This window comes from Meriones unguiculatus, chromosome 8, assembly GCF_030254825.1.
Source record: "Meriones unguiculatus strain TT.TT164.6M chromosome 8, Bangor_MerUng_6.1, whole genome shotgun sequence".
Lineage (NCBI taxonomy): Eukaryota > Metazoa > Chordata > Mammalia > Rodentia > Muridae > Meriones > Meriones unguiculatus.
The window spans coordinates 72,781,360-72,807,289 of NC_083356.1; the positions used below are offsets into that span (position 1 = coordinate 72,781,360).

Below are 25,930 nucleotides of genomic sequence, written 5' to 3' on the forward strand. Positions count from 1 at the left end.
CGTGACGTCACTTCCGGGGCGGAGGAGGCAGAGTGGTGCAGTGAGGGACAAACAAAAGGAGGCGCCGGAGGAACGCGGCGTCCGGCGGCGGGACTGGGTGGCGGAGGGCTGGGGCTGCCTGCCGGGCGGCTGCGAGCGGCGAGCCCAGGTAAGTGGGTCGGGTGGGGGATGAGACACGCGCTGTCACCTCACGGAACCCACTCGGACGCGCGCCCCGCCCCCGCAAGTTCTAGGAGGCTCCCCCTGCCCGGGGGCGCCGGTCACTCGGGCCCTGCGCTCCGCTCCGCCCGCCCTCCCGCCGGCGCCAAGCCCGGACCCCACCCTCCAGGCCGTGCCGCGGCGCGCGAGCCCCCTTCCCGGGCACCCTGCGCCCCGCGCGCGCCTTTCACCCGAGTTTCCGTCGCGCTCCTAGGCCGCACTTGCCGCGCTGGTCCCGGCAGATCGCGCCCCTTGGCGCACGCGCCCCCTTCCCCGAGGTTCCTCCTGGGCGTTCTTTGCACAGCTCCCACCCCACCAGCTCTCCTAGTTCTTGGCGGTGGGCTACCTGGCGCCGGCCTCTTTCCTTGGATCACTCCCTCTTCCTGATCTGCTGGACTGTTCCCTGCCATGGGGGCGGGAGCACTGGCTTTTCGGACCTCAGGCTGGGGTTCCCCCGAACGGCTGATTCTTGATGTGAATGTCCAGTTAGTTCTGCCATGTCTTGTGTATCTGTTGGTCGGGAGTGGTGGATTTAGGAAGATGTTGGTGAGCTGGAGGTCAGCAAAGACGCTCCCAGGATGAAGGAACAGCTCAGAGAGCCACGGGGGTGGCAGGGAGGTGTTTGTCTTTTGAGACAGGGTCTCACTGTGTAGCCTTGTCTGTCCTGGAACTCTCTATGTAAACCAGGCTGGCTGGCTTCGAGTTCACAGATAATCGCCTGCCTCTGCCTCCTGAGTGCTAGGTAAAGACGTGGCCCGCTAAGCTCTGCTTGAGCCCTGGGTTCTTGAACCCGCGTTGTGATGATTCTTCTCCTCCTCTATAGTGAACTGAGATGGGCTGATTCTTCTTGACGCAGTGGCTCTCTTTTGGGAAGGACCCATGAAGTGAGTGAAGGATGAGTGTTAGCCTTTTCCTGATGGGAACTAGGCTGACAGAGTGGTAGTCTAGGACAGTCACACTTGCACTGCCTCCTCTTCCCTGGCCCCAAGTAGGACACCATTAAGGATGAGGTGTGGAAGGGGAGAGGGTGTGTGAGGGTGTGTGACACTTGTGTGCTGAATTTTGGAGGCAGAAATGAGTAGCTGGAGGCTCCAAGGTTCTTTTCTACCTTGCAAGTATGTCAGTTATACCTTTAACCCTGCTGTCTGTGTTCTGCCCTCTGGAGCAGACACAATGGCAGACAGACAGACGCTGCAGGAAGGAGGGTAGGCTGACAATTGTGGGTAAGAGAGTGAGCTATTCAGAGGCCCAGGGGTGGTGCCAGTGGGCTAGGCCATACACACCACTGTTTCCTTGATAAAGGTCATTCCCGCCTCTGGCTGTCTGGGGCATGAAAGGACAGATGAGTTGTGCAGGAGAACAACTTCCTGGAGTGGGTGTGTGTGTATGCTGGGGAGGGGGGAGTTTCTGATGCTTCACTTTGTTTAGGGGATGGTGTTTAAGAGCAAAGACTGGAGAAGCATTTGACAGCATTTCCCACCCCAAGAGGTCAACCTCAGGCATCTGTTCTCCATACCTATGGTACACTTGCTAGGATGAGGTTTCCTTGCAAATCTGAGTGGCCTTTGTGGAGGGTGTGGGCTCCTGAGGATCATCTTATTGGGGTAGAACCCCAGCTTGCTGCCATTCCCAACTCCCTTTCCTGAGACTGTAGACACTGAAGCACAGGCTGGCCAGCAAAGACCTCCTGATAACCGGGAGGAATAAATGTAGACATTAAATAAATGTAGACATCAGTGGTCCTGATGCAGCCCAGAGGAAGAAGCCTTCGGCTAGTGATCAGGCTGTCCAGAGTACATGTCCTTCAAGAAGGGACTAGGAGAGTCAGTGAGTCCAGAGTCCTACTTCAGTCATGGCTGTGAAGTAGACAAGTGACTGTCTAGCATCAGCAGTGTCCTAGTCCTGCCTGATGCAGAGGGTGGGGCAGAGGTGGCCTGGATGGCTTCTGCATCTTTGTGGTTCTGGGTGCTTTACTGCATGGTTACCTACAGCTGCTGGGTGCCTGCCTGTCTTCCTGTGGCTGGGAAGACTTAAGTGTGACCTCCATCCTGAATCAGAGCCTGCATCCCTACAAGTGTGACAGCTGCTCCCCAATCCCTCCTAGACCCATCCAGGCCCTGCTGTCCGCTGCTCCCTTCCTGGTTAACTACTGCTAATGTTGTAACTCTCTAATAACTGGGTCACACTCCCGTGTTAGGCTGCTTTTGCTGTCTTCTAAGTCTGTGGTGGTGCTCATACTTCCCTGTCACACAGCCACCTTGGTAAGCAGTGCAGAGCATGGTGCCTTGGGTATTTGAATGCTGGCTCATTTTGGATAGTATGTCCTTATGTTTGAGTGGAAATCCTTGCCTGGACTGGCTCACCCCTTGTTACTACACTCTTACTACTTCCCATCTCCAGGACAAGTAGTAACCAAAGAGTAACTTCAGCATCTTGCCTAACCTCTCCTCCCTACCAATCAGTATGTGCTCTGCCTCCTGCTTGGATCATTTTCCTTACACTCAGGGGTCACCAGACACCTGCTCTTCTAGGAACCTGTACTAACCTCTTTAGTCTGGGCCTGGGCTAGGCCTAAATTCCCACAGGACCTTGCCTCCAGACTGAAAAAGCTGCCTTGGGGACTCTTTGGAGAACCAGGGTTTGTGGGACAAGGTTCTCTGTTCTTGGTAGTTTTCTGTTTCCCCAGAACACCATATAGGTCCTGGCACTATCTTCAGACTCTCTAAAGACACCATCAATAGTATAGGTATCTCTGGGAATCACAGATGTGCCTGTTGACTGAAGTTCTCACTTCCTCACAGGGCAGCAGCAGCGTCCATGGAGCAAAAGGAATGCCAGGACCCTGTGCATCCAGGCAGGGACCAGCGTCAGCACCAACAGCCAGCACAAAGATAGCAGAGCCACCTCAGGGTAAGGCCCTTTCCAGACTTTCGGCACCGCCTCTCCGGGGCAAGTAGCACGAACACACCTCCATTTTCACAGTCTGGCCTGTATGGATCCAGGGCATCTGAGTAGTGGCTGATCACTATGCTTTGGTGTTTTGGTTTTGTTTCAGTAGTGGGGATTGAGCCCAGGGGCTCACAGTGTTGTTTAGACAAGTGCTCTACCTTTAAGATACTTCCCTAAACTCAATATATACCTGAGGTTGCCCTTGAATGCCTGATCTTCCTGCCTCTGTCTCCCACTCCTGAGATTGTGCACACAGCACAATTCTGGGGTAATGCTGGGGCCTCTTGCATTCCTTCAGGAAAAGCTGAGGCAGAGACAGAGGATAGGGCTCTGAGGCAAGAACAAAGGACCAGACCCAGACAGTTACAGGAGCTGAGTTCAAGTCCACAACCTCACCTTCCTTCATGAATGGTTCTAGCATGTTGCTTCAGTTTGAACATGGACAGGGGCCACTGCTCAAACTCTGGCAGATGAGCCTTTCACAGTGTGTTCTGCAGCTTGCACAGCAGTGTCAAACAGACCAGCTCCAGGCCAAGCATACTTTCCAAGACACTTTGCTGAGTGCCTTCTCCACTCCACTTCTCACAGAGGTTCTAAAGGAGGGAGATGTGACTATAACCAACACCTGTTTTGGAGGATTGAATGGTCATGTTAACAGTGTCAGTGGACTCCTTCCACTTTTTGTTTGCTTTTTGTTCCTGTTATTTTTGAGATAAGGTTTCTCTGTGTAGTCCTGGCTACCCTGGAACTTACTGTGTAGACCAGACTGGCCTCAAGCTCAGATACCAGCTTCTCGTTTTATTTTCTTGAGACAGGGTCTCATTATGTACTTCAGGCTGGCCTCAGGCTGTGAACCTCCTGCCTTAGCCTCTGCAGTGCTGAGATTCTACAGGGCTGCACCCCCAATTCCAGCTTTAGTTCCCGATTTTAAAGCCCTGGAACCCAAGGCTGTCAGCACCGTGTGAAACCTCCCACCCTCACCCAGTCATTCAGAAAGCACATGGCTGCTGAGAGTCTAGCTAGCTCTAGCTACTGAGTCAGGACCAACTGGTGAATCTCTGGCCCTGGGAAACCTCCCAAGTGCAAAGGAGGGCTGGAAAGGAGCTCAGTTGGGCACGAGTGCTGAGAGTGCACATAGCTCTGGCTCCCCCAGCACCCACATAAACCACACTTTGTGGTAAAGTTCTGCAATCCCAGCACTTGGGAGGAAGGAGACCATCCTCGGCTAGTCATCAAGTCTGAGATACACAAAGTATATCTCCAGCAGATATGTATATGAATGCCCAAGTGTGAGCACTGCACACGTTCCTCATGCCCAGGGCCATGCTTCCAAGGCTCTGATGAGTCCCACAGCAGCTGCAGAATCATGCAACTTCTGTGACCAAAGGAGCACATCTCGGGAAATGTGTCACAAGGCAGCATGTGTAGCTCTCCCCACCAGTGAGGTCTGGTGGGGGAAGATAATCAGGTTCAGTACAACAGCACTGGGTTCAAAGCCCCCAAAGGCATCTTGGGGGCAGGGGTGGCTGTTGCTCTTTTCAGTGTCTGTGTAGCCCAGGCTAGCTTCAAACTTCCTTTTTTCTTTTTTTTTAGTTTATTAAGTGTATGAATGATGATGTTTTGTCTGCATATACTTTTGCATGATGGGTGTGCCTGGTTCTCTCAAAGGTCAGAAAATGGCTTCGGTTTTCCTTGAATTGGGGTTAGAGACAATTGTAAACATCTGTGTGTGTTGGGAATTGAACCTGGGTCTTCTGCAAGAGCAGTGAGTGCTAACTCCTGAGCCATCTCTCCAGCCCTGACTTCAAATCCTTGATCCTGTCACCTCAGCCTCTAGAGGGCTGGAAGCATAGATGTGTTCTATCCCATTGTGTAGATTTTTATGTCAGAGATGGTAAAGTCCTGACCCCATCTTCAGAGACTGGGGTAAGTGGGAGACAGAGAGACAGACACACACACCTTTCTCCTCCCTGCGAAAAGGAACTCTCTGTGACCAGGACAAAACTGACCTGTAGTACGGTAAGGATAAACAGTCAGGGCTGACTTCATGAAAGTCAGGTCACTCGGGTTGCCTGCGTTTTCGCTCTCTTGTTTCTTGGAAGGGCAGCAACTGTTTAAAGCTCTTCCCCAGGACAGATTCAGACAGGCTGCTGAACCTGGCAGACAGAAGGCACATCCTGCCGCAGCACCCCTGGGGCCCTGCTCTGGCCCTGCTGGGCATTTCTGCCTGTGGGGCCTTGACATCAGACAGGGAGGTGGAAAAACGCCTGGTGTGCAGTGCTGTTGGTACTCTTTTGTTTATGGGAACAAGTCAGCAGTGACTGCCCTACCCTGTGGGAGCTTCCTGTTGGTTGTTGAGGAACTCTATCCCTGGGGAGAGGAGGCCTGAGCTGAAGCCTGCCTTGCTGGGCAGTGGAGAACAGGAAGCAATGGGAAGTGCCTATGTGAGATGGGAATTTCTTCTCTCCTTGGAAATAGTATACAGAGCCCCCCCATGCTGGCCTGAAGTGTGACCTGCCAACTTTGGCCTCTGCTGGCTGCCTGAGTGGGCCTGGGTGCAGGTCAGGGAGAAGTGAAATGTTTGAGTGGAATTGGACTGCTGTCCGTGCCTGTGTCTTTCCTGTACAGACGATTGATTCATAAGTTAGCCCTGACTGTTTATCCTTACCACACCTATACGTCTGTTTTTGTCCTGGTCACAGAGTCCTTTTCAGACATAAATATGAACAGTTGGAAGATAAGGGAAGGGCTTACCAGTGGTCAGAGTCTGCAGATCCACTGTTGGGTACAATTGATATATTGGGTATTTTTGTTTTGTTTTTGGTTTTTTGAAATGGGATCTCTTATAGCCCAGGTTGGCCTTGAATTTCTGCTCCTCCTGCTTCTACCTTCCAAGTGCTGGGATCCCAGGTGTGTGCCTCCATACTCTGCAGGGGTTTTATAGTGAGACATGGCAGGCCCGGCAGCTGGAGCTGCTGGTGCCCGCCCACTTGACCTGCTGGTTTTGCTTGGTCCTCCAGACCTTCATGCCATTTCCTCCTTTGCTCTCCCTTGCAGTTTCCCTGCTTCTCAGAGAGACTTGAGCTGGCTCCTGACTGCTCCTACTTCCCCTTCTTCCCAATACCCTGTCTTCCATTAACATCCTTAGTGCTAAGAAGCCTGTCAGGTCACTGCATTCACTTCCATGCCAGCCTGGTGTGTGGTGTCCTTTTACCACTGGACAGACAAAGAGAGCAAGGACCAAGGCTTAAAGAGATGCAAAGGTCACTTGCCTGAAGTTGTAAGTGGCAACTCAGCGCCAGGCCTGAAACCAACATGTATGGCTTGGTGACCCATGCTTCATTTCCTCCACCTTCTTGGTTCTTCTCTGTCTCTGTACTTTGGGGATGATTTCAGATTGTTTATAATGTGATGCCCACTGACCCTGGCCCCAGTCCTGGAGGGCTGGACCCAGGAATCTGCAAATGGCAGAAGCTCTCTATGTGGTCAGGCTTGGTGGTCTCCAGACTATATACTAGGGACACTGACCAGAAGACCACTTTTAGCTCTAGCCTGGTCTCTACCTTTGGTGAATGAAGCCAGAGAGTGTAGAGTGGAGCTCCCTCCAGAACCAGGTTGGATATTTGTGTTTTAGTGTCTGTGTGTGTGTGTGTGTGTGTGTATGTCTGTTTTCCCCTGTCTTTGTGTGAGTTTGTGTATGTATGTGTGTGTGCGTCCATGATGGGTGTCATCTTCTCTCGTGGAAGATTCATAGGACTGAGAGTTCTGGAAGGGCTGTGATCCCGCCACAGATGTCCTAGGTTCTCCTGGTGTATTTCAGCTATACCTCCTATTTGTAGTAAGTTTTCTCTGTCTCTTGAGGGCTTGAAATCTCAAAATTAAACTGCTTGCTGTATTACAGCCTCACACTTGGTATGACATCTCCTTGGAGTAAAAATAGCTGTAAAATTCCATGGCTTCACGTGCCACTCCACCTCAAAGGTGCATCTGCCAAACTGCACCCTGTCTGACGGTCAGCATGATAAATGAGCCACCTAGCAGCTCAGGTGTCGTGGCAAATCCTGGCCTTTGGGACACCTTGCAGTTCCATGCTGGCTCCTTGAGTTGTGCTTTGGAGAGTGGGTCCTTCAGCTGGATGCCCTTGCCCACTTGGGCCAGGCCAACACCTTGTTCTTCTGGCTCCACAGCAAATGTCTCTGTAGCCTGTCTGGGATGCTTACACCTAACATTTCCTAGCCAGTCTCAGAAGACAGCGCAGCTGTTCATAGCAGGTCATGACCAGTCTTCAAGACTACTTTGTCCCCAGGAACACAGACCCAAAATTGGGCTCCAGAGTTTCCTTAACATCTGAACTACTAGAGGCTCCTGAGCATGACCTGCTTGCTTGTAAGGAGTGTCTTGAAAGGCCTGTGGGTCAGGCTAGGCCCAGGAGACTTGTTGTCTTAGGAGCTGCTTGGCACAGTGGCAAGTCCGATCTGGATCCATCTTCCCACGAGGTCTTACAGTATCAAGCCACTTCAGCAGCTGAGCTGTGTACTGAAGTCCAGTGGCTAGAAGGGGTAGTTCAGGAGGTGGCCCTTGCCTGCCACCCTTTACCAGAACGCAGCCACACCCCTACAGGTTTGCAGAGGACGGACCTGTTTGGGAAGCCCTGCCCTAAAGCAAGATCAGTTCAGATATTTCTAACCTCCTGCTCCAGCCTGCTCTCTCCCCTAGGCTGTTTCCCAGGAGGTGAGGGAGAGCCCTCCTGTGCAGGGTAAGTCCCTAGCCCAGTCTCTGACTCATTCTAGCTGGGTGTGGGGGTCTGGTCAGGATTATAGGGACTGTGTACCACATGGGAGTGAGACCTCCCATCTCCTGACCAGGTACATGAAGAAGCATAAACCCTGGGGCAGATTCATAGGCCTGAGCCCATGGGGCACAGCCAGTCACTCGGTGTCTAACAGGGCCGCTAAGGACCAGCCCTTCCCCTTCCCTGGGAGCATTGTAGAGGGACAGCCTCCCTCTGCCTGCAGGGAAGTTTTCTCTTAGGCTCTGTTTGTGCTTCAACAAAAGGTTCTTTGTGCTCTGCATGCTTGCCAGCTCCTGAGGGCCTGTTGCCCAGGTGGAGGAGCTGCCTGAGTCTCTGCAAGATCTGGCCATGCTTGGGTGGTCTTTCTCCAGCTGGAAGAGGCAGCATGTTAATTTTTCTGATTGTGTGTGTGTGTGTGTAAAGAGTATCAACAGGAAATTAGGTGCAGTGCACACTTCTGTAATTCCAGCCACTCAGGTAGCTGATGAGGGAGGGTCATCCATACTAGGATTTTGGGGCCACCTGGGCAACATAGACTCTTCTTGAAGAAAAAGAGGTGTGAGAGGGGAGGGTTGAGGAGAAGAGGAGGATAGAAAAGGGAGGACCTAAAGCTGGGACAGAATGCCTGAGAGCTGTCTCTAAGGGCCTTTCTTGGGCCCTGGAACCAGGAAGGGACTCCACCCTCAACTAGACTGAAACAATGGAACTCTGAGAAGGTCTTCTGGGGTGGCAGGCTGGGATGTGAGCCTGTGCTCTCTGTCCTGTGCTGGGTTGCAAACAGGTAGAGCTCATCTTGTCCTTTGTTCTTACTCTGGACCTCCATGGTCCCGTCTTAGAGTCGAGATAGCAGAGAGGACATGGCTGAATGGTGCTTTCTCTCCAAACTCTTCTTGCTTTGTGTGTTGCCCCCTTGGATTAGGGCTTAGATTGAGGCTACTGCGGTTGTGGCGTGTTACAGGTTCAGGGAGCACAGGATTGACCTTTCCTCACATAGTGGCACCCCGTCCTTGGTTCTGTTAGAGTCCCCAGCAGTCACACAAGGCTGAATGCAACTTTCTTAAGTGTGTTTCCTACTTACAAACACACACTATTTAAATAGAAAGATGTAGAAGAAACAACCCTCTAACTAAACCTCATCCAGTTTATGTACTTTTCCATACCTGCAATAATGATGGGTTTTTGTTTTGTTTTATTTTAACCGATGGACTGTTTTCAGATAAGAGTAGGTTTGTGGTATGGGACCACAGCTCATGCAGGCAGTCCTGTGCCCTAGTGCAGTGGTTCTCAACCTTCCTTACACTGTTATCCTTTAATACAGAGCCTCATGCTGTAGTAACCCCCAACCATAGTTATTTTGTTGCTACTTCATAACTGTAACTTTGCCAGTTAGGAATTGTAATGTCAATACCTGATATGTAGGTTATCTGATAGGTGACCCGTGTGAAAAGGTCTTTCAACCCCAGAGAGGTTACAACCCCCAGGTTGAGAATCAGTGCCTTAGTGGCTATTTTAGATGGCAGGTGAGGAGATGCCAGTGAGGAAGGGTACCTCTAAGCCTAACAACCTAAACTCACTCCTTAGTTGCTTCACTGGAAAGAGAGAGCGGGCTCTCTTGAGCTGTTCTCTGACCTCCACTTGTGCACGGGTGCACACTCACATCAAATAAATGTAATTAGTTACAACAGGAAAGATTGGCCAACTCGTTTTTGAGTCATCCAGCTGCAGAGAGCTTTTTCTTTTCTTGGCAGGTCTCCCCCGCCCTCTTGTTTTGTTTTTCAAGACAGGGCTTCTCTGTGTAGCCCTGGCTGCCCTGGAACTCACTCTGCAGACCAGACCAGCCTTGAATCAGAGATCTACCTGCCTCTGTCTCCCCGGTGCTGGGAGTGAAGGTGTGCGCCACCACACTCACCTCTTTCCTTTCTCAAAATAGATAAATAATAAACAAAATTTTAAAGGCTTAAAAAAAGTAGATGTGCAGGTGAGAAGGTACAAAACTAAAAAAGAGTAGGCTCATACTTTTTTCTTTGTTTTTATACTTGTAACATCAAACCCTCTTTTTCACTGCATAGGACGTAGGCTGGTGGCTTGGGTCAAGGATGTTGGACGGGCAGGAGGCGGTGTTGGATGCATTTCTTTCTGTACAGTAGTCACCACCTCTATCTCAAAGAGGTTCACCTTGCAAAAGAGAAACTTTGTCCCCGTCAGACACCCCCACTCTCTGGGAGACTTTCTTCTCTTTGAATTTGATCTTTGGATACTTTTGTTGGTGTCACCCTGCAGCAGTAGCCCTGTCCTCACTGGCTGCTTTTGGGCATCGTATCCCTCACCCTTGGCAGCAGCTTCTTATTTAGTCTAGTATCTCTGGGATATCATCTGGGTCAATGTATGCAATGAAGAGGAAGCATCCCCGTTACAGAGTTTGCTTTGGGCCACAAGATTACTTTGTGCTGGATCTGGCATGGATGGGCTGCCCTGAGTTCAGCTATGGGATAGTGTCCTTGGGCAGAGAGTGAACAGGCTGGGAAGAGCGGGAGTGTTCATTCCCGCTTAGGAAAATAGGAAAGTGTTTGAGCTGCATCAGGGCTCTGTCCTCTCCTTCCACCATGTGGGTCCCAGAGAGCTGACAGAAGGACAATGGGCAAAGCAGAAAAAAGTACAGACACTCAGATCTGGGAACATCAGACATGACAGTGTTACCTCTGCAGCTCAAGGGGAAAGAACAGGGCCTCAAGTGCCAGCCTCAAATGTCACATGATTAGAACCTATCCCTTTGAACCACAATAGTAAGTTTCAGTGAGTTAAAGACCTGAAGCAAGTGAGCTGTGGAGATGGCTCAGCGGTTAAGAGCACTGGCTGTTCTTCCAGAGGTTCTGAGTTAAATTCCCAGCATCCACATGGTGGCTCACAACAATCTGAAATTAGATCTAGTGCCCTCTTCTGATGTGTAGGTGTACATACAGGCAGAGTACTGTACACAAAATAAATAAATAAATCTTTAAAAAGAAAAGAAAGATGAAGCAACAGGTAGGAGGATGGCAGGGCCAGCAAGGGGCTCAGCAGGCAGAGTGCTTAATGCCAAGGCTCAGCTGACTTCAGCCCTACATCTACATGATAGGAGGAGAGAACCGACTTCTGCAGGTTGACCTCTGACCTCCATGCATATCCCCTCTCCAAATAAATGTTTATTTTGCATTTTATGCTCTACTTTTTTTGGTGCTCAGAATAGAGCCTGGGGCTTGGCCAAGCACTTGCCCATTAAGCTACACCATGGGCTCGATACAGCTTTTTAATCAAGAGGAAAATGCATGTTGATTAGAAACCTAAACTTTTTTAGGCGTCTGCCTCCTTTTCTCTGTGGAGAGCCTCCTCATGGTGGGTGCGGAGGTGGGGCTTATTTAGCACTGTGGGAGCATATCCTTCAGTGTTCTGGACTGTCTTTTCCTTGACAGCACATGCTTCATTCCCAGTTCCCATTCCTCTGGCCCTTTGCCCACCTACTGTGTGCTGGACTCCATCTGTCTCTCAGCCTGGTGTCCTGGAGTCTCTTCCCCTGCTCCATCTCCTTGGCCACTCCCACATACTTTACTTTGAATAGCAGGTGGGGTCCAGACTGGTCTGTTTTATTCACCTCCCCTCATTCCATCTCCAGGTTCTGGCCCAGAACTTGGCACTCTGTCAGGAAGCAATCTGGACTCAGAAAGGTGAAGCCACCTGTCCAAGGTCAGTCTTCCAGAGAACAGTAGAGAGCCAGCCTGGCCTAGTCTGTTGCTCTTCTCCAGAACCCAGGGCCTTGATCCCATCATGTCTTCATAATGGCCTCACTGTGTTAGGAAACTGAGATAGTGTCTCTCCCCTGCAGCAGCAAAGGGCAAGCAAGGAGTGTCAAGGCAAGGAGTGTCTATGGTGATGACAGTAGCCCAGGCCCAAGCCCTGTTAAATAATCTGGAGTAGGATTCAAAGGAGGGGGCAAAAATACTGTGTTCTGTCACTTGCCTTTCAAGCCCTTGAGCCATATTTCATACCACCTGGGTACATGTCCTACAATCTCTTCTCCCAGACAGAAGGTAGGCAGCCTGTAGATCACTTCCTGAGAAAAATCCTGCCCCCACATACTCATGCCATCCTTTTGCTGCTCTCTCTTCATGCCCAAGGGCATCCAAGAGAGCTGGCAGGTAGGGCTGCTCATTGGAATGGCCATGGGGATGTGGATTGCTTGGGCTGCACTGTGCATAGGTTCCAGTCTGCTCTTGAGCCTGTGTGCTTGTGTATGTAAAATGGGCATCTGGGCAGTATTAAGGCTTAAGGAAGAAGCAGAGTGTGTGCTTCATGCCTCCAATCCCAGCACTTAGGAAGCTGTAGCAGGAGGATTGCTAAGTTGAGGCGAATCTTGACAATATAGTGAAACCATGTCTCAAAAAACCAAATCTTTTTCTTAGAGAAGAATAGATGCTAGAGAGATGGCCTGGTGGTTAAGGCTTTTGCTACTTTCCCAGAGGATCTGAATTTGGTTCCCATGTCAGTGACTTACCACTGTCCGTAACTCTAGTGTCCTCTTCTGCATGTGAGGACACTCACACATACACTGTGTGGTTTAAATGAGAATGGCTCCGTATATCTGGTGGTGGTGATACATGCCTTTAGTCTCAGCATTCATAAGGCAGAAGCAGGTGAATTTTGGAGTTCATGGTCAGCCTGATCTACAGAACAAGTTCCAGGACAGCCAGGTCTACACAGAGAAATCCTGCTGTGAAAAACAAACGTCAGACAAAACCCCCAAAAGAATGGCCCCTCTAGGCTCATATATTTGAATGCTTATTCATGGAGAATGGCAATATTTTAAAAGATTAGAAGGATTAAGAGGTGTGGCTTTATACCCATACATACACATAGAGATGATAATAAATCTTTCCAAAAAGTCAAGTCTAAAATAAATTGCAACAGGGCTGGAGAGATGGCTCAGCGGTTAAGAACACTGTCTACTCTTCCAGAGGTCCTGAGTTCAATTCCCAGCAGCTACATGGTGGCTCCCAGCCATCTGTACTGGGATCTGATGCCTTGTGAGTGTACATGCAGATACTCATACACATAAAAAAATAAATTCTTTAAAAAAAAAAAGATAGATTGCAACGTGAGGAACCTTGAGGGCTCCAGTTAAGGAAGGAACAGCTTAATGACAGCATTGCAGTGCTACCTGAGTCCCAGAGAGACCTAGAGCCCTCAAGTTCATGAACATGGATGGACACTTAGTGACTAATGAGCAGAGTTTCTGTTGTGCAAGATGAAAAGGCTGTACAAGCAGATGTTAAGGAGAGAGCTGAGCAACAGCTCTACTGCTTTACGGCACTGGCCAGACACAGACGTGGGGCAATGGCTACATTCATGGTAGTCGTATCTCATCATGTCTCAAAGCCAGCTGAGAAAACCACAGCGGATTCTGGGCTGGGTCCCATCCCCAGCCTCTGCTTGGAGGGCTGCTCCCAGTGTGGGTGTTCACTCTTGTTGTTCTCCGGGCTGCTAGAGGGTTCTGCACCTCAGCACTCCCTGTAGCACTAGTCTCTCCCTGATGCAGGAAGTGGGAGGGGTCACCCCCTGCTGGCCCTACCCAAGCCACATCCACCTGAAACTGCTGGCTCACCACACCCAGGTCCACACCCATCCCTGCCCACTCCCACCCTGTTTTTAACAGTGCCTCTGCATTTCTTTCCTACTGCTATGGACTATTGTGCTAAAGAAGCACCTGGCCTTGCCCAAAGAGAAGGTGGAAGAGGGTAGCTGATCGTGTTAGCTCAAACTGCAGAAGTAATTCACCCTCATCACTGGGCCTCCTCTGGGCTCGTCCTGTCCCTCTCAGCTCCGGGATTAGCCCATACTCTGGCCTTGTGAGGGGGGAGGAACACTACACTTTGGATGTCTTCATTATCCCCACAGGGCCTAACCAAGAGCTGAATAGAATCCAAAATGTGCTTTGAGCTGGAGGAAGGCGCAGGTAGCTAAACTTGAATGGATTGGAGTGTCTCCTTCCTAAAGCAGCTTGTTGGTTTCACTTCTCAGAGCCGGGGCGTCCTCACCTGCATCTTAGAGCCTGACCCGGCCCTGCTGGGCAGCACAGCTGAGCTTATATTTCATAAGGAGGCTAGATATTTCCCATGAATTGACAGGATCGACTTCCCATGAGAAATCAAAGGAAATACTGTGGAATAGAAGTCCCACCCAGAAGCTGCCCTTACCCCAATTGGCTGGCTCCCTGTTCCTACCAATTTCCTGGTGAGCGGAACAGGATGCCTCACTCACTACCTCAGGCCCTCAATCTTTATTTGCTCTACCCCTTCTCCAATCTTTAGCTGCCCTGGATGAGGCCTTGGAGCCGGGAAAGATACCCTCTGTGGGTCCCTGCTGGAGGTCAGCTGTGTGATTCAGCTTGCTTTACCCCCCCAACTGTGCCCCTCTCTCCCCGGAGTGTGGGTGGTGTACAGCGCCAGCTGGTCATTAGAGGGCTGGGGCCTTCCTGTGGGATAGGCACTCATCCTGGCCCAAGAGTCGCAGCCTCACCAGGAGAGCTGTCTCAGTGCTGCTGGCCTAGGGCGGCTGTTACTGTCTGCTGGCCCTGAGGTGACCTAAACAGTGGGAACCCAAGAGTGTGGACACCTGTGAGGGTCTCCTCAACATCATGTGTATCAGGCATCTCCTGTGCATGGGACCCCAGGCAAGAGGAGGGCTTCTTTACTCCACAGAGCAAAGAAGCCTAAGCTCAGCTAGGAGGAATGGGCTAAAGAGGACAGAGCAGCTAGAGGCCACCAGAACCAGTATGGGAGGAGCCTGCCCTGTGTTGGAGCTATTGCCACCTCAATGCCACTTATGCCCAGTGCCTCCAGCTTCACACCCTTCCTCAGGCACCCTCAAGGTTGGCTGGGAGCACTTGGCTTGTGTGGAGAGGATTATGAAGAACCTGCTACTACTATCATGATCAATATCAGTATGAAAATATAGTAGCCCAGTCCCTTCCCCAGGGCCACTCCTCTTCCAAGAGAATGAGACCTACCTGACACATTCAAATTGGTGTGAAATCTTGATTTTGATAAAAAAACATATGGTATTAAGTAACGACATAATTTTACTTTCTAAAATAGGGGTGGTGATATAGCTCTTGTATAGTATGCAGGAAGTCTTAGGTTTGGTTCATAGCAACTCATAAACTAGGCGTGGTGGCTTAGGGAATAGATAGGGTCAGAAGTTCAGGGTCATCATTGGCTATATGCTGGATGAGTCTGTGGCCAGCCTAAGGCTAGATAAAATATAATACTGTCTCAGATGAGACCAAACCAGAAGTCAAGAGTTACCAGTTAGTGAAAACACTGACGGCAGCCCAGTGAGCAGGGCCTTTTTTGTTTTTACATATGTTTTTTCAGGTGCTCTCTAGTGAACTTCTGGCCATAGACACTTCCTTTACCCAGCTCACTGCAGGTTTTTGTTGTTGTTGTTGTTGTTGTTGTAGACCAGAGTAAGCTCAGCCTCCTTGGCAGCCTCCCGTTATATTCAAGTTGGCGGCACAGGCTGGCTCTCCCCAAAGCAGCTCCTGGTCCAGCACCTTAAACTGGGCTAACTACAGAAGCCACTGTTAGACTTAGGTCCCAGGCTTCCAGACGGAGCTCTCTGGGGAGACTTCTTGTTTACAGCTCCCTTCCCCACCCCACATTATTCACAGGAAGTTACACATAGCCTCCCTCCTGCACCCCCACTCCCAGAAGGCCCTCATTAGACCTGGCTGTCTCCACAGTCCTGTCTACACCTACTGTGTATGTTTACATTTTGGTCTCTTTTGTTTTTGAGACAGGGTCTCACTGTGTAGCCCTCAGCTTGGAATTCACTGTGTAGACTAGGCTGGCCCCAGGTGCACAGAGATAGGCCTGCTTCTGCTGAGATTACAGGTGCATGCCGCCACACCTGACTACATTGGTATATTTTTAAACTTCATGATTTCTTTCATAAGAATGAGTTTTGGGAGGCTTGGAAAGATGGATCAGCAGTTAAAAATGCTGGCTGTTCTTGCAAAGGACCTGGGTTCAATTCCCACACTCACATGGTGGCTCACAACCTTTTTTAACCTCAGTTCCATGGGACTCAGACACCCTGTTCTGGTTTCTGTGGCATCACTGGTACACAGACATGTATGTAGGCAAAACACCTATATGTATAAGAAAAAATAATCTTAAAAATTGTTTTGGCCAGACATGATGGTAGATGCCTTTAATCCTACCACTTGGGAGGGAAAGGCAGGCATACTTTGTGAGTGCAAGGACAGCCTGGTCTATATATTGAGTTCAAGAACAGCAAAGACTGCATAGACTCTGTCTCAGAAAACTAGAGGGGAGAAATGAATATTTGGTCTTCCTCACTGTAGAAATCCTTCCGTGTCACTGCCGCAGCTTCCCAGGGCTGGTTGCCAGGCTATGGTTTCAATAGGTTTTTGGTGTTTATTTTTTTTACATGTCTTCTCAGTGTAGCCCTGCCTGTTCCAGAACTTGTAGACCAGGCTGGCCTGTAACTCAGAGATCTGTCTGCTTCTGCCTCACGAGTGCTGGGGTTAAAGGTGTGTGTCACTACACCTGACTTGTAGGATAGTGTTGGGCACTGGTAGAATTTTTATATTCTCCCCTCAACCTTGGGGTCCAGAATTGAGATTGCCTTGTGGCAAATCCCTCATTTATGGCTCCCTTTCAGGTTAAACCATGATTCCGGTGACAGAGCTCCGCTACTTTGCGGACACACAGCCAGCATACCGGATCCTGAAGCCATGGTGGGACGTGTTCACTGACTACATCTCCATTGTCATGCTGATGATTGCTGTCTTTGGGGGGACGCTGCAAGTCACCCAGGACAAGATGATCTGCCTACCCTGTAAGTGGGTCACCAAAGACTCTTGCAACGACTCGTTCCGGGGCTGGGTGGCCTCCAGCCCAGAGCCCACTTACCCCAACTCCACAGTCCTGCCAGCTCCTGACACAGGCCCCACAGGTATCAAGTACGACCTAGACCGCCACCAGTACAACTACGTGGACGCTGTGTGCTACGAGAACCGTCTGCACTGGTTTGCCAAGTATTTCCCCTACCTCGTGCTCCTGCACACCCTCATCTTCCTGGCCTGTAGCAACTTCTGGTTCAAGTTCCCACGCACCAGTTCGAAGCTAGAACACTTTGTGTCTATCCTGCTCAAGTGCTTTGATTCACCATGGACCACAAGGGCCCTGTCAGAGACAGTGGTGGAGGAGAGTGACCCCAAGCCAGCCTTCAGCAAGATGAATGGCTCCATGGACAAGAAGTCCTCTACGGTCAGCGAGGATGTGGAGGCCACTGTGCCCATGCTGCAACGAACCAAGTCCCGGATCGAGCAGGGCATCGTGGACCGCTCAGAGACAGGCGTGCTGGACAAGAAGGAAGGGGAGCAGGCGAAGGCACTGTTCGAGAAGGTGAAGAAGTTCCGGACCCACGTGGAGGAGGGGGACATCGTGTACCGCCTCTACATGCGCCAGACCATCATCAAGGTGATCAAGTTTGTCCTCATCATCTGCTACACTGTCTACTATGTGCACAACATCAAGTTCGATGTGGACTGCACCGTGGACATCGAGAGCCTGACAGGCTACCGCACCTACCGGTGTGCCCACCCCCTGGCCACCCTCTTCAAGATCTTGGCGTCCTTCTACATCAGCTTGGTCATCTTCTATGGCCTCATCTGCATGTACACACTGTGGTGGATGCTGCGGCGCTCCCTCAAGAAGTACTCGTTTGAGTCAATCCGAGAGGAGAGCAGCTACAGTGACATCCCGGACGTCAAGAACGACTTCGCCTTCATGCTGCACCTCATCGACCAGTATGACCCCCTCTACTCAAAGCGCTTTGCCGTCTTCCTGTCTGAAGTGAGTGAAAACAAACTGCGTCAGCTGAACCTCAACAACGAGTGGACGCTGGACAAGCTGCGCCAGCGGCTCACCAAAAATGCCCAGGACAAGCTGGAGCTGCACCTGTTTATGCTCAGTGGCATCCCTGACACCGTGTTTGACCTGGTCGAGTTAGAGGTCCTGAAGCTGGAACTGATACCCGATGTGACCATCCCACCCAGCATTGCCCAGCTCACAGGCCTCAAGGAGCTGTGGCTGTACCACACAGCAGCCAAGATCGAGGCTCCCGCCCTGGCCTTCCTGCGTGAGAACCTGCGGGCGCTGCACATCAAGTTCACTGACATCAAGGAGATCCCTCTGTGGATCTACAGCCTGAAGACACTGGAGGAGCTGCACTTGACTGGCAACCTGAGTGCGGAGAACAACCGCTACATTGTCATTGACGGCCTGCGGGAGCTCAAGCGCCTCAAGGTGCTGCGGCTCAAGAGCAACCTGAGCAAGCTGCCGCAGGTGGTCACAGACGTGGGCGTGCACCTGCAGAAGCTGTCCATCAACAACGAGGGCACCAAGCTCATCGTCCTCAACAGCCTCAAGAAGATGGTGAACCTGACGGAGCTGGAGCTCATCCGCTGTGACCTGGAGCGCATCCCCCACTCCATCTTCAGCCTCCACAACCTACAGGAGATCGACCTGAAGGACAACAACCTCAAGACCATTGAGGAGATCATCAGCTTCCAGCACCTGCACCGCCTCACCTGCCTTAAGCTGTGGTACAACCACATTGCCTACATCCCCATCCAGATCGGCAACCTCACCAACCTCGAGCGCCTCTACCTGAACCGCAACAAGATTGACAAGATACCCACGCAGCTCTTCTACTGCCGCAAGCTGCGCTACCTGGACCTCAGCCACAACAACCTGACCTTCCTCCCTGCTGACATCGGCCTCCTGCAGAACCTCCAGAACCTGGCTGTCACAGCCAATAGGGTGAGTGTGTCTCAGGACACTTGATGCTTCTGGAGTCAAGATCCTTACTTCTTTCTAGAAACACAAAGAGGTTTCAGGAGCTAAGTCGGAACTTCGGGCTGGGAGTCTGGCTTTGTCACAGAAGCTCAGAGTTCTGCCCTGATAGGTGGTGTGGCCTGGCAGGGCCTGTGCTTCAGAGATGTGGGTAACACAGGAATCCTGACACCGAGGTTCTCTTGAAGTGGGATGGTGGGGCCCAGGTCTTAACCTTGTCTCCCAGCATTTTGAGCTAAGGGGCTTCCTGTGTCTTCCCAGCAAAAGAAGCTCTGTGGGTGGCTTTGCTGGCTGAGGTGAAGCCAGACAGTCTCTGTAGCTCTAGTATTGCTCATATCCCTCTCTTCTCTGCGTCAGGGTGGGAAAGGACAAACTTGGGCTTAGATGGGGTGGCTTGTCCCCATCTGCTTTTCTGGAGAGGAAATTTGGGGCAGCACTGTGGGAAGTAATCCCCTTGAAACTGTAGGTGGCCCCTGTACACCAGCCTTTGTGTGACTGGAAAGCCCCCAGCAAGAGGTAACGGGGCATTTAGATTGTGGCTGAGGGTAGGGCACTTCTGTGGCTTGTGGTCTGACCTCCCAGGGGAGACCAGGCTGCAGCTCCTGGGTGTTGGGTGGGAGGTTCCCTGTCCTCAGGGTCTTCTTGTAAAAAATTGCAGAGCCCGAGGTTAGGGATCAGGAGACAGCTGGAGTGCCAGTTCTCCACCATCTCTGTGCCTCCATACAGGGGTCCTTAAAGCGCTGCTGGCTCTTGACGGGGTTGTAGTGGCCTTGAGCAGGTGTGACAGTCAGCCTCCTGCTGCCTTAGCTCTAGCTCGGGACTCACTTCTACATGTCACGGATGGGTGGTGTCGTAGCGCTTCCTTCCTTTGTCCCTAGCACCTGTAATGTAAGCCAACCTGGATCCTCCGTATCAGAGGGGTTGGGACAACCTGTATTTGGCTTGGCTTATATGCATTTGAGAATGTTCAAGGATGATGGTCCAGTTCTGGTTATTTTCACTATGGTGGGACCCTCTGAAAAGAGGAATTGGAGGCCCATGAAAAAAAAATATTTGGGAAGCACTGCATAGGCCAATCCCTCCTTTAATATGGGGAGGGCCTCCTAAGTGGCTCCCTGTGGCATAGTGTTGGAGCCTGGTTTCCTGGGGAGTGGGATGGTCGCCAACCACACAGAAGTGCGTGCTGTGCCCAGATGCTGGGCTGGGTTCAGGAAGGTGTGCGCCAGCCTTCAGCCTTGTCTCATCCTGTCCCTCACCCCCAAGTTCACACACCAGGCTTGCCTGTTAGTGTCATGCCTGTTGGCTGAGGTCACCCTTTAGGAAAGGAGCTGGCAGAGGCATGTTGTCCTGTACTAGAGGAAGGAGACCCTCTGACACTCTATTTAGCACATTGCTTAGTCACATCCTGTCCCCACCCCCAGGAGTACCCAGAGGCCTTTTATGGGGAAAAAATGTGGACCAATTATAATTGGACCAATTATAGGCAGGCAGGGACCTCCTGGATTTGAGACTACAGTAGGATGGATAGGCAGTGAGGTGGAAGGCTTGAACTGGACAAGGCTGCTGGGGACAGAAATGACAATGAATCTGAGGGAGACTTTGGAGGCCACCGGTTCAGTAGGAAGTGTGGGGTTCTCCGGTGCCTTATACCACTGAGCCAGGACCCGAGAGGAGGTGCAGGTCTTCAGAGGAATGATGAGGTGTGCATCCTGTACTGGGCTCTCAGTGAATTGTCCCGAGACTTTAAGAGTCACCTTTACTGTGAAGAGGGGTCTTTGGTGTTACCACCCAGGAGAAGATAGAGGGACAGTGACCTGTCTTGAACTTTGAAGTGAAAAGTAAGGTCAGTCTGGAGTATACGCTCCTCATGCATGGAGAGTCAGTGAGAGGACAGATGTGGATCTAGTTTGTGACTGGCTGGCAGCAAGACTGGGTTGTGTGAACTCAGACAGCACTTTCCCAGAAGATTACTCAGGAAAGTTGAGGAGCCATGGAGGTGGGCACCGTCCAGAGGCTCCTGAAAGGGCCATCTTTATTGAAGACCTAATGGACCTGAGACCATTTCTCTGCTAATCAGGGAACCCCTCAGATCTCTGGAGAGGCAAGATAGGTGAGGTTTAGGGTGATTTGAAACAACTTTAAGCCTTCAATGAACTAGGAACACTTGGAGACAAAGAATAGATCTAAAAGACAGGTGTGGCCACGGCAGGGAGCCAAGCTACCAAAAGTCCCTGCACTTTTCTCTGAGCCCTATGGAGTGTTTGGTGGCACAGTGATAGCGGTAGGGTTCTGGGGAGGGGACTTTCAAAAAGGGACCTCTGGAGGCATGGACTGACGGTAAGTGGACCTGACTCCACCACTCACTGGCCAGAACTGTTTCTACTGCCTTTGACTTTGTATCATTAGAAGAGGGGTGGGGGTGGGCAGCACAATGTGGCTCTTTTAGGAGGGCTCTGGTCCTTGGGTCCTGCAGGGTCCACTTCCCATCTACTCTTGACTTTCATATCCCTGAGCTTCACTGTGTAACTATCTTACTCCATCTCTGACCCCTGACTGCAACAGAGGGTCAGACATCCCCTTGAACAAAGCACTGTGATCCTCGTGTTCCGAGGCTGTGGCCACACTCCTTTCTCTGTTGAGTAAACTAAGTTGCTCAATGGGAACCAGAACCTACAGGGTTGAGGTCCAATACTGAAACAGGGTCCTGAGTTAGGAATGCTGGGGATGAGAAATATTTCTAGTCCAAGCTTTGTGTTTCACAAATGGGGAAACTAGGGGATACTGTGACTCATTCCTGTAATGCCAGCACTGGAAAGCCTAAAACATGAGGGCTGCCATGAGTATGAGTCCAGCCCAGGCTACGTCCTGTCTCAACAAAACAAACAAAAACAAAAAGCAAAGCAAAGCAAAAATGGAGAGACGGAGGCCCAAGAGGGCAAGAGGACACCCCACCCCCCGCCCTGGGAAGGAAGAGTGTATTTGGCAGAATGAGAATGTGGTTCTTGTCTGAGTGGCAGCCAAAAGCAAAGCTTGCATCCTCTCACAAAAATGACATACAGCCTCAGATGGGCTGTCACCTCTCCTTATCAGGAAAACAGGGACAGTGGTGGAGTCCCTGAGAGTGGCAGCCCTATCCAGTCCCTGCTTAAAGCCCAACTCCCCTCCTGCCCATTCTTCTCAAGGTGGCAGTTTTCAGACAGGTGTTTGGTAAGGACCCTTGTCTCTAGCTGGTTGCCCACAGAAGGGAAGAGGCTGGCATTCCTAGGCCTTTCCTGCATGCCCAGGGCACCTGGGATGGCTCTGGTGTAACTGGGATTTGCTCCTTGCTCAGCTGTTGTTGTATATAGTCATCAGAGCATTTGCTGTTGAACCAGGTTCAAATTGTGGCACCACCTCTGAACACCTGCTGAACTTCAGGACAAGTTACTGTCTTCAGGCTTCCGAGATGGGAAACATTCACAGAGTGGTTACTGCTGGCCTTGAAGATTGAATGAGCGCTATCTGTGCTGAGTCACAGAGCTGACTCAGTGCTTAAGATCTTGCTCTTTGCTGTTCTTCTAAAAAACAGGAGTTCAGTTCCTAGCACCCACATCAGGCAGCCCACAACCACCTATAACGGCAGTTCTAGGGAATCCAGCACCCTATTCTGTTCTCCTCAGGCACCCACACCCAAATGATCCCCCCCACACACACAAATTATTTTTATTTTATTAGGGGCTGGAGAGCTGCCTTCTCAGTTACCAGTGCTTACTGTTCCCGCTGAACTTGGGTTCATAAATCTTCAGGGGCTGGAGAGATGGCCCAGTGGTTAAGAACATCAACTGAAGTTCAGTTTCCAGCACCTGCATGGTGGCTCAGAATTGCCTATAACTGTAGTCCCATGAGCTCAGGTGCCATCTTTTGGTGTGTAGACATACATGCAGACAAACCACCTATATAAATATAGTGAATAAATAAATCTTTAAAAAACATAAAAGGGGGAAAAACTTAAAAGGGAAGGAAGTGATGTCTCCATCTGTGTTAGGCGTACTGGGTGCTCTTCCAGAAGTTGAGAGTTCAATTCCCAGCACCCACATGGCAGCACACAACTGCCTGTAATTCCAGTTTCAGGGGATCTGTCACACCAATGCATCTAAAACAAAAAAGTTAAATGAATTAAAAACAAACAACTTAAAAAATACCAAGGCTACATGATAAGACCCTGTCTCAAAAACATAAAATAAGTAAATAAATTTAAGCCAGACGTAGTGGCGGACATTAGTCCCAGCATGTGCGAGGAGGCAGAGGCAGGCAGATCTTTGTGATTCAAGGCCAGCCTGGTCTACATAGTAAGTTCCAGGACAGCCAGGGCTATGTAGGGAAACCCTGTCTCAAAACAAACAGGGACCATACCATGGTTATGGGCACGTGCTGCATCAACTGCCCTCTTCTGTCCTCCACTAGGCATGCACATGGATGCATATACATACATGCAGGCAAGGACTCAGATACATAAAAACATGCAAATCTTAAAGAACAAAACAATACCCGTGCTAAGAGTGAGCTCGCTGTGTAGTAAGCTGCCTGTGGATATTGTTTGTTCTTCCCATGTGGTCACATTAGGAGGTGCCCTGAGTACTCAGTACTGAGCCCCGTGCGAGCTTGCTAGCCCTGTGATCTGACAGATGAGGAAGCCGTGCACTGGAAGAAGTGATCTAGGTGGGATTCTGGCCCTGATTGCAGATCCCGGAAATTGCCACCTTACATTCCAAAGCTGCTGTTAAGCTAGGCAGGACCAAGGGCCTGACCCTGGGAAATGGAAATGGGTGGGGTAGACAGTAGCTGCCAGCTTGATCTGCCCACTAGGGAAGGTACTGGGTAAACCCACTGTGCACTCTTAGAGCCCACAGTCCAGGAATGATGGGCAGAAGGATTAGCATTGTGGATGTTGTAGGACCGAGGAAGTAACTTTAGGAGTAGCTATTGGCCAGATTTGAGCCCACAGTAAGGATTGTCAGGCTTCAGAGAAACGGAAGTGGATGGGAAAGTCCAAGGCCCTGTCCAGCCATCCATCTCACCCTCTGCTCCCTCCTGCAGATCGAGGCGCTCCCCCCTGAGCTCTTCCAATGTCGCAAGCTGCGGGCTCTTCACCTGGGCAACAATGTACTGCAGTCACTGCCCTCGAGAGTGGGCGAGCTGACCAACCTGACACAGATTGAGCTTCGGGGCAACCGGCTGGAATGCCTGCCCGTGGAACTGGGCGAGTGCCCGCTGCTCAAGCGCAGTGGCCTGGTGGTGGAGGAGGACTTGTTCAGCACGTTGCCACCCGAGGTGAAAGAACGGCTCTGGAGAGCTGACAAGGAACAGGCCTGAGCACAGCCTGGAGGAGCAGCAAGGACCCTCAGTGCGCCCTCAGGCCAAGGGGCAACCCAGCTCTCCAAGACTGCTGGACAGCCAGCTGGGTCCAGATAGGCAGAGCCCGTGCCAGGCATGAACTGAGCCGCGGCAGAAGACCGGGACTGAGGGCTGGTCCCTTTCCTCCCTCTGGGACTCATACACCCAGGGCAGATACTTGCTGGAGACCAGAGTCTCTGAGACTAGTTTCGGAGTACAGTATTTGGACAGTCAGGGTGTTCACCTTGGAGGCCATCTTTGCCTCAGAGGCTGAGCCAGCAGCAGAGGCCCCAGGACAGTAACCTAGATCTGGGTGTTCTTTTCCACTCCCATCTCCTCTGTGCAAGATAACTTACACATTCCCAACAAGGTTTGCCTCTGGGAAGTGTCTAAGCCACCTAGCAGTGTTCGCCTTCTTTGGGTGATGCTGACAGAATCATGTGCCCACCCAGACTTGGGCATGTTTGGGTAAGGTGAGCCAGCTGCAGGACAGTCGCCTTATTGGCACTGGACTAGCCTCTGGCAGCAAAGCTTGTGGGAGATCAGGCCTCCAGGTGGAAAGGTCAGGCCTGGGGCTGGCCCCATCAGTTTTTGAAGCAATTTTAGACTTTTTTTTTTTTTTTTAAGCTTTGAAAATGATGGTTTGGGTATTAAAAAACAAAAAACAAACAAACAAAAAACTTAAAAAAAAAAAAAAAAAGACACTAAAGGCCAGTGAGTTGAAGTCTCAGGGTGGGTGGTATTTCCCCTTGAGCAAAGCAGCAAGACATTGAACGAAATTTCCTGTCCTTTGGGTGTGGGCCAGGATGTCTTCCCAGTCTGTCCTGACCTTGGTCCAGAAGTGCTGTTTGTTCTCTTCTCCTGCTGTTTGCTTTTAGATTTTTTTTTTTTTTTTTTTTTTTGGTGTTTTGTTAAATTTTTTACTCTCCTCCATGGGTCTTGGCAGGCACCCTTTTCATGGCTGTCAGCCAAAAAAAGGAAGGCTCTGGAGCTGCCAAGAAGGGAGGAGACTTGGTCTGGCTAATCCCCAGATGAACGGTGCTCCATCCCCCCATGCCCTCCCAATGCCCCTCCATGCACAGTGTTAAGGAGCCCAGAGCAGCTGCTTCCCCCAGACCCTGCCCTCACGTCATGTGGGTTTGCTCAGTGCCACCATGCACCTCTGCTGCTTATACTGGCTCTGTCACCATTGGTCCTCCGTGAAGAGCAGATACTTAGAGGCAGGCTGGGCATGGAGAGTTCACCACTGGGAGGGCAGGCTCCCCAGTTTTGGGTTCCAGGACAGTTCTGATACTGGGCACCTGGTTTGCACACAGTACAGCTAGCACTTAGTGGTGGTAAGCCACTCTGCTTTAGCTCAATCACTAGGATCCCCACTTCAGAAGGGTCCTCGCCTTAGATCAATCACATGGACACTAAGGCACGTTTTAGCGTCTCTTGTCTTAACCAGTATGTCTGTCTCCGTCCATTTGTGTTTTCTGCGCCGTGTCGTTGGATGTAACCCTTGGAAACACTGCACACTAGCCTCTGACAACCATGAAGCAGTCCGTTACACATGGGTCTGACTTGTAGACTCAGTTCAGATATCAAATAAATCTATAACACAATTGCCTTTGGAGGTCTCCATGCCATAGAATGTGGGTTTGTCCCTTCTCTGAGGTGTTTTGGTCCGGACTAATTGTTGAGGGACCATTTCTCGGGC

The 25,930-nt window shown here is 50.9% G+C and overlaps 1 protein-coding gene across 5 annotated transcripts; it reads left to right on the plus strand.

Annotated features, from left to right (window-relative positions):
- On the plus strand, positions 1–25,835 carry Lrrc8a (leucine rich repeat containing 8 VRAC subunit A). Of its 5 annotated transcripts, none has more exons than XM_021647941.2 (4): positions 1–148; positions 3,000–3,108; positions 16,658–18,822; positions 23,932–25,835. In XM_021647941.2, exons 3-4 carry the CDS (start codon positions 16,666–16,668, stop codon positions 24,205–24,207), a joined length of 2,433 nt encoding a protein of 810 aa, XP_021503616.1. In that variant the 5' UTR covers positions 1–148; positions 3,000–3,108; positions 16,658–16,665; the 3' UTR covers positions 24,208–25,835. The 5 variants fall into 5 exon arrangements, with proteins under 5 accessions (XP_021503616.1, XP_021503861.1, XP_021503694.1 ...); XM_021648019.2 differs by lacking the exon at positions 1–148 and adding an exon at positions 430–683; XM_021648098.2 differs by lacking the exon at positions 1–148 and adding an exon at positions 430–672.
- The last annotated feature ends 95 nt before the right edge of the window (positions 25,836–25,930 follow it).